Raw genomic sequence first — 15,112 nt, 5'->3', positions numbered from 1 at the left:
ATTTCAGTGTGCAGTGGATCAAGATCACTTGGGAATATGCCCTGTTATGTCCTATTTCATGCAAGTGATTCCATACATAGAATTCCCTTTTCAAGCTTTTCATCTGATTCCCTGCACAAGCTCATACTGGTGCCATTCAACCAAGGTCAGAATGGAATGCATAAAATACAGCATTGCTGTTGAGCCTGGTTAAAATTAGAAGCATTCATGAACTCCAGATTCTAATGGCCGAGTGTTCCTGCGTGATGAACGTGACTATAATATTAATTCGGTCTTATTTCTGATTCTTATTTGGAATTTCATTTAGATTTAGATACTCCTGGGGTGCTATCTGTACAGTTAGACAAGGAATGCACGTTGCACTAATGTCAGCCTTATTTGCCCTTCCCATGGAAATTGGACTGAGCCCCATCACTTTTTTAATTCTTTCTTTCTCCCTCCAGTAACTTATTGTACAACCTACAATGTTCTGTGTCTCAACCTTTGGACAATGCTTAATGTTGCTTTGCAGAATTCATTCTCCTCCTTATCAGCTGGCATGGTGCTGTCTTCTTGATGAACTCAGTTGAATTGTGGGCTTTTTTCTTTTTCTGGGTCCATTGCCAACACTTGATAACTAGCCATTTAGAACAGCACTGCTTTTTGGAACATTACTTTCTCAAAGGCAGGAAGTTTGGCAATATATTAAGCCTGTCTTAGATCCAGGACCCACTGGTCATCCATTTCCTAGAAAAAGCACTATGATCAACTACAACCTATAAAAGCATAATTTAAATTACTACCCTTTTAGGGGTTGGACTCCTTATTTTCTACCATACTTTCTGACATTCTCATCTTTGGCCCTTCTGAGTTGTATTCAGGTTCGTGTTGTGCAGGCTTCATTTGTTTTTGTTCATTACCACTTTCAGTATACATGACTAACGGAACGATGTGTGCTTGAACATCAAAAATATATTTACGAAAATGAACATATGCAAATGATGGGCAGCAAAAGACCAGCTGGTCCATCAAGCCTACCCCACACCATGATGGCAAGACCATGATGGCTACACACTCCTTTCTCCTTTCCTCCCCCAATCCCCCCGTCCCCCTCTCCTCCTTTCACACCCACCCTCGCAACCATGTAATCACCTAGAGAGAGTGGGAGAGACAACAAAAAACAGAAAAACCCAGGGCCAGTAAAGGAAAATATACTCTGTAAAATTCCACTGACCCCCTCAGGCGATCAAAACCAGTTCAGGGATCACATGGACCAAATATTACTTCAGACATTTGTCTTCTATATGATGCAATCTCTGCCCCATAAGGCACTGGCCCAGCGCCGCCTTGAAGGCTTGCAGAAAGTCAGCACCCACCCCACCAACTGGCAATGTATTCCAGAGCATTCAATTCTCTGGGAAAAGAAGAATCGCCTAATATCTAGTCTATTCCTACTCTTTTTCTTAGTTTAAATTCATGTCCCCATGTCCTCTACAATCTGTTAAACTGGACTAATCTATCAATGGGGACTCTATCCAGCCCTTTAATTATTTTATACAACAACAACTTGTATTTATATAGTGCCTTTAACTTGGTAAAACATCCCAAGGTGCTTCACAGGAGTATAAGACACACACATTTGACACCGGGCCACATAAGGAGAAATTAGGGCAGGTGACCAAAAGCTTGGTCAAAGAGGTAGGTTTTAAGGAGCGTCTTAAAGGAGGAAAGAGAGGCAGAGAGGGAATTCCAGAACTTAAGGCCCAGGCAACAGAAGGCATGGCCACCAATGGTTGAGCGATTATAATCGGGGATGCTCAAGAGAGGGCAGAATTAGAGGAGCGCAGATATCGCAGGGAATTGAGGGGCTGAAGGAGATTAGAGATAGGGAGGGGCGAGATATTTGAAAACAAGGATGAGAATTTTGAAATCGAGGCATTGCTTAACCGGGAGCCAATGTAGGTCAGTGAGCACAAGGGTGATGGGCGAACGGGACTTGGTGCAAGTTAGGACACGGGCAGCTGAGTTTTGGATGACCTCAAGTTTACGTGCGGTAGAATGTGGGAGGCCAGCCAGGAGTGCATTGGAATAGTCAAGTCTAGAGGTAACAAAGGCATGGATGAGGGTTTCAGCAGCTGATGAACTGAGGCAAGGGCGGAGCCAGGTGATGTTACAGAGGTGGAAATAGGTGGTCTTAGTTATGCTGTGGATATGTGGTCAGAAACTCATTTCAGGGTCAAATATAGCACTAAGATTGCGAACAGTGTGCTTCAGCCTCAGACAGATGTTCGGGAGAGGGATGGGGTCAGTGGCTAGGGAATGGAGTTTGTGGCAGGGACCGAAAACAATGGCTTCGGTCTTCCCAATATTTAATTTGAGAGAATTTCTGCTCATCCAGAACTAGATGTCGGACAAGCAGTCTGACAATTTAGAGACCGTGGAGGGATCAAGAGAGTGGAAGTGAGGTAGAGCTGGCCGTGGAAACTGATGCTGTGTTTTTGGATATGTCGCCAAGGGGCAGCATGTAGGTGAGGAATAAGAGGGGGCCAAGGATAGCTCCTTGGAGGACACCAGAGGTAATGATGCGAGAGCAGGACGAGAAGCCATTGCAGGTGATTCTCTGGCTACAATTCGATAGATAAAAATGGAACCAGGCAAGTGCAGTCCTACCCAGCTGGACAACGGTGGAGAGGCGTTGAAGGACTGAGTGTTCAACCGTGTCAAAAGCTGCAGAAATGTCAAGAAGAATGAGCAGGGATAGTTTACCTTTGTCACAGTCACAAAGGATGTCATATAGACCTCCATCAGGTCACCTCTAAGTCTACGCTGCTCTAAAGTAAATAAACCGATGTCCTTGAGTCGATCTGAGTAGCTGAGGTTCTTTAATCTGGGAATCATTCTTGTAGCTCGCCTCTGGACCTTTTCCAAGGCCAATATATCACCCACCATGTGAGGGGACCAAAACTGGGCGCTCTACTCTAGATGCGATCTGACCAGTGAACTGTCCTTTGATTTATACTGTGTGGTTCTATTAATACAACCCAATACCTTGTTGGCTTTAGCTATAGTTTCTCTACATTGGTCATGAACCTTCAGAGATTTGTGCACAATAACCTCAAGATCTTTTTCTCTCTCCACTTCTTTCAGTATTGTTCCCTGCAAATGATACGTGTATTCTGTGTTGGCCTTACAAACATGCATGACACTACATTTGGCTAAATTAAATACCATTTGCCAATGTGTGGCCCACTTCCCGATCATATATCTAAATGTTTTTGGATTTGATTGCACTCCTCGACCAGCTTAACCCTCGTACAGATTTCGGTGTCATCTGCAAACTTGCTTACCATTCTTTCAACACCCTTGTCCAGGTCATTAATAAATACCGTGAAGAGTAGCGGGCTGAGGACCGACCCCTGGGCAACACCACTAGTAACATGTCTCCAAATTGAACCACAACCATTAACTACAACTTCTTGACTGGGATTGGAGCCAATTCCTAATCCAACGTTTCATATTTCTACTGATGCCACAAGATTCCATTTTGTGAGGTACCTTCTCAAAGGCTTTCTGAAAGTCCAGGCAGACAATGTCTACCGGATTTCCTTCATCCACTACCCTAGTGACTTCCTTCAAAAAAAACACTCACACTCACTCACTATGACCTATTGTTTTCAGACAGCCATGTTTTGAATTTATAATGGTCCTATTCCCTTTCCCAGTGATCATAAAGGGCATTTCTCATAATCTTCCCAATTATGGATGTCAGGCTGACAGGCCTGTAGTTCCCTGGCTTTGATTTGTCCCCCTTTTTTTTGTTGAAAATAGGAACTACATGAGCTAGCATCCAGTCTAAGGGAACTATCCCTGCCACTATTGAAGATACAGGCAAGGAGATCATGGAGCATTTGGATGGATGTTATCTGGACCTGGAGTCCTATCAATTTTGAGCTTCCCTAATTTATCCAAAATTACATTACTATCTTGATGCTATTCAATAATGAGCAACCCCTCACCTGGAACATAAGCATCATCTACAGGAGTATAGACTATGCAAAATAGTCATTCAGCAGCTCTGCCATAACTTGAAAATCAATTTGAATCTGCCCTACAGTATCTTTTAGTGGTCCTATACGATCCTTAATGGTCTTTTGATTTCTGACATAGCTAAACAAACTTTTGCTATTACAGGTACTACCACAATTACACACCATCTTCTTTTCCAAAGATCTCTTGACTAATCTTATGGCTATTTTTGTCTTTCTTAATTGCATTTGAATTCTTCTTGTCATGCGATATACAGGAAACTCTCTTTTAATCAGCACCTAAATATCTGGAAATCTCTCTTAACTGGCAAAATTCAGGAGTAGGTTCAGGTAAGTTTTGTACTATATATTAGTGGCTGTGTAACCGGGGTTCCTGCACCTGTGGCCGTGCAACACGGACTCCTGGATCTGTGGCCGTGTAACCGGGACTCCTGCACAAGTGCCGTGTAACCGGGGCTCCTGCACCTATGGCCGTGTACAGGGATCTCGTACCTTGGTAAGTATACCTCTCTGTAATCCGGACTTTTTGATCAACCGGCACCACGCTGGTCCTGTTGGTGCCGGATAAAAAAAAGAGTTTCCTGTAGGTCTTAAAGTTGTGTTTATATTGGAAGGATTAAATAAAATATACAGCTATAGTGGAATGTCATGGAGATCTGGCCTGATCTTTCTGAAAGAGGCTGATGTCCCAATGGTTATCCCTCTGGTATTGGGTCATGTACGGAGAGCTATGTGGAGTAAGACTGTTTGAAGAATCTGTTTGTACATTTCTCAACTTGTGATCATCCAAAGCTTTAACTGTTCTGGTTAATGTTTTTACATGCTGTGCATTCATTGGAGTGAAATCTAATTCAAAGGGTAATATAATTGTTTTCCTTCTTTCACTTCTAAATAGGGAAACTTGGAATCTATGATGCCGACGGAGATGGTGATTTTGATGTGGAGGATGCCAAAATTTTGCTAGGCAAGCATATTATCTGATTTTTATTTTGCATGGTGTTTTAAATGCACATCTTTGTTTGGCAGTTGCATGACTGACTTTGGTTGGTGTGACACTTACTTTTAAATGCTGCTAATTATTATGTGATCTACGTTGAACAATTTGTAACTTTTTTTCCCTCTCTGCATACTAAAAATTGTGACTACTGGGAAAAGCAAGGACATTGAAATAATTTTCTGGGTGAAAGAGCAAATAAGTATGTGTAATGCATTTTTTAATAGGCAGAGGAATATACATCCATATCATTGGGATTGGGGGGGGTGGAATTCTCCAAATACATTAAGAAAAATCATACATGTAAAGTTACAAAGTGTAGGTGTACATTGGTGCGTAGGAGTGGTACATATGCTGAAAACAGTGTGCTGTTTGGGCCTCCGGATAATTTGCCAATGTTTCGGAAGTTATTGAGGGTCTTACAAATGTGATGGGCTTTGTAGGATTGAAGCATTGGCCTAGAGTTTCCGCTGGTTTCATCAGTGCAATCCGACTGAAATCGGCCAAACCAGTGCAAAAGATCGCTGAATTTTTACCGTAAGTTATGTCGAGCATAAATTGCGTTTCCGTGATCTTTAAAGCTGATTTAAAAAAAAAGTGTTGGAAGGCAGCCCCGCCCACTAAATTGGCTATGCCCCCAGATCGAAATAATGAGCATCGCGGACGTTCGAGGAGTTTCTTCAAATTGAGTTTTTTAGGCACACCGGCACTAGTAGGCACGTATTAAAAGTTTTTATGTATTATTTAAAAATTATTTAATTTACTAAAATCTGACTAGTGTACACCATTGAAATATGTAAATGGTTCAGTACAGTTTTAAATCATGTTCGGTGAATTAAAATCAGGTTACCACTGGTAGAGGACTAGACACTCTTATTAAATAAGCTTATTTTTTGTGATAAACCCATTTTCAGCTGGATTAATAAAGCTGCACCAGGTTACCACTCTTAAATACATCAAGGAATATTTTTTAATGCAAAGAAAAAGAAATAAACGATTGTTCCATTTATGTTGCGCTGGTTCATGGAAGATATTATGTTTGTGATTATGCAAACTTGAGCTTCACTTTGGAAAACAGACAATTTGCGCCCAGTTTCCCGATTGAGTCGAATACAGAAACTCTACTCCATTGTCTTTTGTGGAGCAGTGACAGAGTTTGTGGCTCATTCTGACTTCAGTGGAGGTGGTCTCAGCTGTGTGGAATGTCCCTGGGTCATGTGGGCTTCTATAAATGGGTTCCAGACCACTTGGCATTTCTTGAGTTGGTACATTACCATTTCCTGACTGGGGTATGCCTCACGTTTGTTGGGAGGGCTATGTTCCGGCTCATTGGAGGATGCATCGACAAAGTCTCGGGCCAATCCAGAAGGTTCCAGCTTGCCGTATCCTCATCTCAACTCGCCGAGGAAGAGTCCAAATCATCAGGCTCTAATCTCTGCTGAGGAGATTCAAGCAGCAATATGAATCCAGCAAAGCCACAACACGGTGGCTACCCACCTGAGTTCCTCACGTCTCTATGGTGGCTTAGTGGTTATGTTACTGCACTAGTAATCCAGAGATCCTGAGTTTAAATGGCAGTTTGAGAATCTGAATTCAGTTTTTCAGAATTTTTAAAAAAATCTGGATATATAAAGCTGGTATTAGTTTATAAAAAAATAAAAATAAAAAGTGACCATTAACCTATCCAATTGTGATAAAACTCAACTGGTTCATTAATGTCCTTTTGGATAAGGAAACCTGCTGTCCAGTTACATAAAATAACATAGAATCTATAGCACAGAAACAGGCCATTCAGTCCAACTGGTCCAGGTCGTCATTTATGCTCCATACGAGCCTCCTCCCACCCCTCTTCATATAACCCCATCGGCATACAAAGTTCTGTTAATACGGTTTTAAAAAAGAAAAACTTAGCAAAAATAATTGCAGACTCCCCTCTAATAGGCTCACTCGTGATTATATCCTTGATGTTCATTGCAACCATTCAGATTCTGAATCTACGTAAATTCTCTCTCTCCCTTTTTCAGTTCTACAGTCAAGTGACTTTTGCGTATAGCCTGGCAACATTAAGAGAGCCTACTGCTCCCAACAGGACAGTTGGATGAAGGAGGAATTTCTTTTTTTCTCTCTCAAAAGCAGTGACTAGTCTGGGGGCAGAGAAGCAATGAAGCCGAAGTGAGGAATATGTGAAGCAGAGGGAAAATAACTTGTTCTAAATGGAAAAGACCTAAGTGAAGAAATAAAACTGGAATTTTGAGCAGTTGTCCACAAGTACAGGTAGACTATCCTTTATCCGAAAACCTCGGGACCAGCCGAGTTTCGGATAAAGGAGAATTTCGGATTTCGGAAGGTGGGTTGGCGGGGGTCCGCGGGGGGGTCGGCGGGGGGTCGTGTGCACGGCTGACGCTCAGCGTAAGTCAGTCGGGGTCGGGTCCGCGGGGGGGTCGGCGGTTGTCGGGGCCCGCGGGGGGGTTGTCGGGGCTGGCGGGGTCGGCGGTTGTCTGGTCCGCGGGGGGGGGGTCGGCGGGGTCCGCGGGGGGGTCGGCGGTTGTCGGGGCCGGCGGGGTCGGCGGTTGTCGGGGCCGGCGGGGTCGGCGGTTGTCGGGGCCGGCGGTTGTCGGGGCCGGCGGGGTCCGCGGGGGGTCGTGCGCACGACTTACCCTTTATCCGAACTTTCGAAACCGGAACCCTCTAAAAACCGAAGGTTTTTTCGTTCGTACGCACGACTTATGCTGAACGAAAAAACCTTCGGTTTTTAGAGGGTTTCGGTTTTCGGAAGTCCGGATAAAGGGTAGTCTACCTGTACTTGCTGACATAGGTGCACTGTTAAAGAAAATTAAAATGGGTGCTCCAAGGAAATGTCCAGGCTCCTCTAAAGTGTACATGTTCAGAACAGTATAGTGCAAGTGGGACAGCATAGCATTCTCTAGTTCACATGGCAATGAATTATCAAAGATCTTGCATCTTATACTTCAACATCCACATCAACCCTTTAGGTCGCCAATCAGTAATGGAATGGTACTAGGTCAGTAACCAGAGGACACAGTTTGAAGATAGTTGAAGAGATGATCACCCTCCCAAACAACATTCTCTCAAGTACACTCGGGCACCAAAAATACATCTCCAAAGATCCATATTCCTATTCAACAATAACTATGCAATTCTGGCCATGAGATTGTATGCAGCCCATGTGGAGCAAATAAACCCTGTATAGGTTGCCATTCAGTTTTTTTTATGTAATTTGCTACAAATACAAAACTTTTTAAAGTGTAAGTAAATTGGATATTTACAAGATCTGTCTTAAGATTTTCTGCTTTTGTCCATTTGTGCAGCTTGTAAGCATTTAAAAAACTCTTATTATAGAATATGCAGTTCTTGACACCACATTTAAAAAAAAAAAAAAATAAATAAAATAAAATAATAATAATTCTGTCATTAAAATTCTATTTGTAGATTTTAAAAATTGTCCTCTGCACATAGTTTGGAAATTTATGGCACCTTACTATTGCAAGACCATTTAGGAAGCAGTTCTGCAGGACCAGCTAAAGAATGTGTTGCAGAAACTGTCTCTTCTATATTGTCAGCAAATGCCACAGCAGCTGAAACAACAGAAAATCCACACAGCGGGATTTACTTTTTTAAATTGTGATTCTGGACTATATCTAGATGCTGTACCTGGCTCATTGGGGTGTCTTGAGGCTGGAGCCTGCAATACCACTCCATAGGCCTATATGAATCATGGCTGCTGATGGCCCTGGTTTATGTTGCAATTTTGGCATTGTTGCATCTAGAGGCACCTGTGGAAAATCCCCTTTTTGATGGTACACAATCTCTGGAGGTAGCAGCACCACCTCATTTACTGCATTGGGGTGGCTATCAGTAACAGTTTAATGAATTTGCTGGCACCACGGGAAAAAATGTAATGGAAATGTATCACAAAATGTTACTCCTTAGTCTCAACTAAGGATTGGTGCAGAAATGCTGTTTTAAGGGGTTTGTTTTCATTGGTAAATAAAACAATTGGAACAGCAAGAAGCTATTATGTTACATTTATTATTGGTAAATTGAAGTGCAATACTTTATGTAATATTTTTGTGAATAGTTTTATGTGCAACATAATGAGGATAAGCTGCTCAGTCCATCACAAGTCTGCTGCAGTTTTAAAGCTCAACATTAAGATTTCAGAATTGTTACCTAATGTGATTAGAAAATGTATTTTTTTTAGGCGTGATAAGTATGGTTGTATTTCATAAAGCTCACCAACAGGGATTCTGCAATGTTAGTTACTGCAGGTAAGAAACCTGAACTGAAATTGCAGAATCTATGTTAAATACAATTTAGAAGTCGTAGACATTCTACAGTTTTCAGTGTTCCCCAGGATAAATGAAAGCTTCTCTGAACCTCAAGTAGATTACAAAAATCTACTAGTTAATTCTTCCAACTTAATGCTTCACATCTGTATCATTGTGTTTATAGGTTTGAATGCAATGCACCAGTATTCCATTAGGATGATGTGTAATAATTTTTGCTGAGATTAATAGTTATCTATTTTGAGCAGAGTAATTATTTGTATTCGCTTCTCTTTTTACTTTATTTTCTGTCTACTTTTGTAAGCTTCTTCCAGAACCTACATCGATTATTACATAGGATATACGGCACAGAAACAGGCCATTCAGCCCAACCAGTCCATGCTGACGTTTATGCTCCACGCGAGCCTCCTCCCGTCTTTCCTCAACTAAATCTGTCGGCATAACCCTCTATTTCCTTTTCCCTCATATGCTTGTCTAGCCTCCCCTTAAATGCATCCATACCATTCACTTCAACCACTCCCTGTGGTAGCGAGTTCCACATTCTCACCACTCTTTGGGTAAAGAAGTTTCTTCTGAATTCCCTATTGGATTTCTTGGTTACTATCTTATATTGATGGCCTCTAGTTATGCTCTTCCCCACAAGTGGAAACATTCTTTCTCTCCACTTTATCAAAATTGTTCATAATTTTAAAGACCTCTATTAGGTCACCCTTGAGCCGCCTTTTTCAAGAGCAAAGAGACCAAGCCTGTTCATCCTTTCCTGATATGTATACCCTCGCATTTCTGGTATCATCCTTGTAAATCTTCTCTGCACCCTCTCCAGTGCCTCTATATCCTTTTTATAATATGGTGACCACGAAGGTTCGATACAAGTTTAGCATAACTTCCCTACTTTTCAATTCTATCCCTCTAGAAATAAACCCTAGTGCTTGGTTTGCTTTTTTTTATGGCCTTGCTAACCTGTGTCGCAACTTTGTGATTTATATATTTGTATTCCAAGATCCCTTTGTTCCTCTACCACATCTAGACTCGCACCCTCCAAGTGATAAGTAACCTCACTATTCTTCCTACCAAAATGTAATACCTCACATTTGTCTGTGTTGAACTTCATTTGCCAATTATATACCCATACTACAGGTTTATTAATGTCCTCCTGTAACTTGTTGCAGTCCTCCTCAGTATTGACTATCCCACCCAATTTGGTGTCATCTGCAAATTTAGAAATTGTGTTTTTGATTCCGAAGTCTAAATCGTTAATGTAACTTGTGAACAGCAGTGGTCCCAGCATTGATCCTTGTGGAACACCACTACCCACTTTCTGCCACTGTGAATAGCTACCCTTTACTCCAACTCTCTGCTTTCTGTCCTGAAGCCAGCCAGCAATCCATTCTGCTACTTGTCCCCTGGCTCCGCATTCTCTCACCTTGTTAATTAGTCTATTATGGGGTACCTTATTGAAGGCCTTTTGAAAATCCAGATAAATTACATCTACTCCATTACCATTGTCTACTCTCTCTCTGTTACCTCTTCAAAAAATTCAATAAGGTTGGTCAAGCAAGACTTTCCCTTTTGAATATTAATTTTGGTTTCTAGATGTTCTATTTTCTCTCTTAGTAGGGATTCCATTATTTTTCCTGCCACCAATGTTAAGCTGACTGGTCTAATTCCCTGGATATGTTCTATCGCTATTACATTAGCTATCTGCCAGTCCTCTGGCACTATACCTTTTTCTAACGTATTATTAAATATGCGTAGTAATGCCTCTGCTATATCTTCCCTAGATTCTTTTAAAATGCGTGGATGCAATCCATCTGGACCAGGGGTTTTATCCTCTGCGTTTGATTAATTTATTTAATATATCCCCTTTTTAAATTTTAAATGCACTTATCTCATTACTAATCTCATCATCCAATGTCATGTCCACCTGTTCTATCTCCCTGGTAAATAGTGAAGCAAAATAATAATTTAATAATTGTTACCTGTGGTATTATCCTGACTGTCCCTTAATGACCCTATTCCCATCCCAACCTTTTTTTATTGATGTGCCTATAAAATATTTTACTATTTTGTTTTATGTTCCTTGATAATTTAATTTCATAGTTACTCTTTGCCTCCCTAATTGTTTTTTTTGACTTCTCTCCTAATCTTTTCATATTCTCTTATCATGCACTCCCCTGCTGTCTGTGTACTTAATGTATGCCCCTTTCCTTACCCTGAATTGTTCCCTTATGGCTGGAATGAAAATCCAACAAACCTCTTGTCACAGATATCTAAGTTGTTTTGCTTGCAATGCACAGTCTCGAGTTTTTTTTTACTGGTTTCAACTGGAGCCGCAATGCTCTAAAATGTATATTCACTGATGATGCATTCGAGCTGGTCGTAACTAAAAACACATGTTACATAAGCCTTGTTACTTATATTTCAAATGTTTTAGAACATTGTGGACCAAAATGTATGTACATGTTGTATATTGTACCCAACTGGATTCTATGGCTCTAGTTATCACTGTAGAGGTGGCAAAAATTAGGGTCACCAAATCCAAGTGAGTACACCTTCCTAACGTGTATATCTAGTAGCTGTTACCTCAGTTAGCATTCTGGTCCTCCTGTTGTTGACTATTTTTGGGCTGTCATACTTCTATCCTGAAAAAAATGTTTAATTGAAATACTTTGTTTAATAGAATCTTTGCATTCATTCAGTGGTTGAGAATGCAAAAGTATTTTTTTTCTACGGGGGTGGAAAAAGAGAAGAGTAGAAGAAGGAAGAACCAGAATTCTTTATGTAACAAGTAGTGATGTGATTTTAAGCTGTGACTCTTGGATATTCACATCCCTGTTTTCTAGTAAATATGCGTGTTGATCAGATGTGGGACACCTAACGTAGCACCTACTGTTCTATATTCTTCCATTTCTGTCTGACTACTTCTTTCTTTTCTCTCCTTTTCCTTTTTATTCTTGTGTAGGCCTCACTAAAGGTGATGGTAGTAATGAACAAATTGATACACTCGAGGAAGTCCTAGATATTATAACAGAGGAATCCTCAGATTGGGTTTATGGTTTCCTCTCATTTCTGTATGATGTAATGACGCCTTTTGAAATACTAGAAGAAGAAGAAAATGAAGCATCAGAGGATGTTGCTGGTACGTCAGAGAATGAAGGGGTTCAGGGAAAAGAAAATTGTGTAATCCTGGATTTACAGAACCAATAGCAGTCATTCTAAAATCCTACATTAAGTTGGGGGAAAATTTTAAAAAGAAACAAATGTTATTTTAAAGAGACGCACAAATAAAATTGGATCTGGGGGGAAAAAAATGGAAGTCCATTGAGGCTAAGGTGTTATGTGATTTCAATAAATGGGTTTTAAGATGCACAGTTAAACTGCTCGTCAGAGCACTGTAGTACTACAGAAGGCAGCAATGGACAGTAACAAAATATGTGAAACACCTTAATAAACTAACCCATATGGACTGTTGATTGTATACCTGAAACCTTGATGTATATATGAAATCTTGTTATAAATTATCTGGTTTTACAACCTACAGAAGTCTTTCTGTGGCTGTTTGCCATAGGGAGGGGGTAAATGCTTACACGTGAGTGTAACTTAGTTCTTGTGTATCTGCTTTTATGCAGCAAAATTTGTGCTTTTGCATTTTTTCCTGTGTTTTTTTGGACTAATGTTAACCGATAGGGAGCTGTTAGTGTTCGCCATCAGGTTGGCACATTAATGATGAAGTACTAACAAACTGAATTGATTACAGCTTGGAAATAGATCTTTGTGCATAATTATACAAAAGAAACTTGGCATGTTTGCATCATGTAAATAAGGCTTTTATATTGATCTAGTTACAATACATAAGAATTTATGTTTTTTTTGTTTGTACTGTATATACTAATATGTGAATAATTCTTGTATCAAGATTTTTTGGTTGTAATGTCAACATAGCATGAGAAGTGTGCATGTTGGTATCCTGCGTAGAATCATACTAAATTAGCATGTCTAATGTAATGTTTTTGACATTCTTGGTTCTGTGAAATGATACTTGAATAAATGAAATGTAAAGATTTGATTTTGCTTGCTGTTATTTAGTAACCTTTTTAGGTGCATTAAACTGCACAATGCTCTAGTGTACATTCTTGTAGAAGGAACTGGAAATCTCAACTCTAATGCTGGATAACTCCGCTCCCTTCATGGATTTGATGGCAAATTTATATTTAATATAAATTTTTATATTTAAAAAATGCAATAATTTAGCCTTTGAATTAGGAGACCTAGTTCTCAAACACTTGTATTCTGTTCTAAATTTGATGTTATGCACATAGGTACAGATTGCCAGATATAATGGAGAGTACATAAGAGAATAGTATTTGAGTGTAATAGATCTAAAATCTCTTGATACCCACATTCCACAATGGGACCATTTTTGATGAAAGGGATATTTAAACAGATGTACTTCTCAGCAAAGTATTGAAATAGTTTGTAAAGTACTGCAGTATGAGACTTTTGAAATATTTAATTGGAAATTCATTTGTTTTAGAATTTCTTTTGGAATGGTACTTGCTTCTAGCAGTAGTGGGATTAGTGTTCTGCTTTGGCTTAACTTTGGGAAGGATGCACTGTTTCCAATATTGCACATGCAGGGTTAAAGAGATTTGATGTGAATTCAGTTCAGTGCAGAACAGGAGGACAACAAATGATATGGCATAATTTTTATTGTAGCAAAAAGGTTTTCACATTTAAATACTCACTTTTTCAGGGGTACATCTTTTATTTACATACGCCAATAAATGTACTATCTTTTTGCTTAAGTATGCCAAATTATTTCCTTAGCACACTGAGTTGAAGCTATGGTGTTTGCTCCAGAGATCAGTGAAATAATGACCTAAATGTGTGACTGTATAAATTTGCTTTTATAATCACAGTATTAATCTAATGTTGGAAGGATAGAGGAATGTGCATTCTAAATCTTAAATGTTTTGTTTGAAGTTGAAGATGAATATTCAGTTTTCATCTATATTGGGGGGGCGAGGGGGATTTGCAGGGAGTGCTCATAACCGTATGCTGAGAGAACAAACCTGCTTGTGCACAATTTGACAACCAAGTTTCTTTTAGTCCTTATAATCTGTGCTTGTCATTTATTTATACATTCACGGGATGTGGGCGTCGCTGGCAAGGCCAGCATTTATTGCCCTTGAGAAGGTGGTGGTTTGCCGCCTTGAACTGCTGCAGTCCGTGTGGTGAAGGTACTCCCACAGTGCTGTTAGGTAGGGAGTTCCAGGATTTTGACCCAGCGACTATGAAGGAATGGTGATATATTTCCAAGTTAGGATGGTGTTTGACTTGGAGGGGAACTTGGAGGTGGTGGTGTTCCCATGCACCTGCAACCCTTTTCCTTCTAGGTGGTAGAGGTCACGGGTTTGGGAGGTGCTGTCAAAGAAGGCTAGGCACGTTGCTGCAGTCCATCTTGTAGATGGTACACGGTGTGCCCGTGGTGGAGGGAGTGAATGTTTAAGGTGGTGAATGGAGTGCCAATCAAGCAGGCTGCTTTGTCCTGGATGGTGTCGAACGTCTGGAGTCTTGTTGGAGCTGCACTCATCCAGGTAAGTGGAGAGTATTCCATCACACTCCTTACTTGTGCCTTGTAGATGGTGGAAAGGCTTTGGGAAGTCAGGAGGCGAGTCACTCACCGCAGAATACCCAGCCTCTGACCTCTTGTAGCCACAGTATTTATGTGGCTGGTACAGTTAAGTTTCTGGTCAATGGTGACCCCGCCAGGATGTTGATGGTGG

The 15,112-nt window shown here is 40.5% G+C and overlaps 2 protein-coding genes across 7 annotated transcripts in view; both read left to right on the top strand.

The window, feature by feature from the left end:
* Positions 1 to 15,112, top strand: part of unm_hu7910 (un-named hu7910) — a 426,260-nt gene that overhangs the window by 49,163 nt on the left and 361,985 nt on the right. For all 6 annotated transcript variants that reach the window (XM_085993023.1, XM_085993021.1, XM_085993025.1 and 3 more), the window contains one exon: positions 4,921 to 4,989. In XM_085993023.1, the coding sequence (XP_085849149.1) occupies positions 4,921 to 4,989 (69 nt within the window). The remainder of the gene's footprint in view (positions 1 to 4,920; positions 4,990 to 15,112) is intronic.
* The window catches only part of LOC147114919 (uncharacterized), a 65,215-nt gene that overhangs the window by 31,254 nt on the left and 18,849 nt on the right, over positions 1 to 15,112 (top strand). The gene's annotated exons all lie outside the window — the stretch shown is intronic.

This window comes from Somniosus microcephalus, chromosome 7 (assembly GCF_052327205.1).
Source record: "Somniosus microcephalus isolate GS21.2 chromosome 7, FLI_Smic_1.0, whole genome shotgun sequence".
Classification (NCBI taxonomy): Eukaryota; Metazoa; Chordata; class Chondrichthyes; order Squaliformes; family Somniosidae; genus Somniosus; species Somniosus microcephalus.
This window is presented reverse-complemented; position numbering and strand designations above follow the sequence as displayed.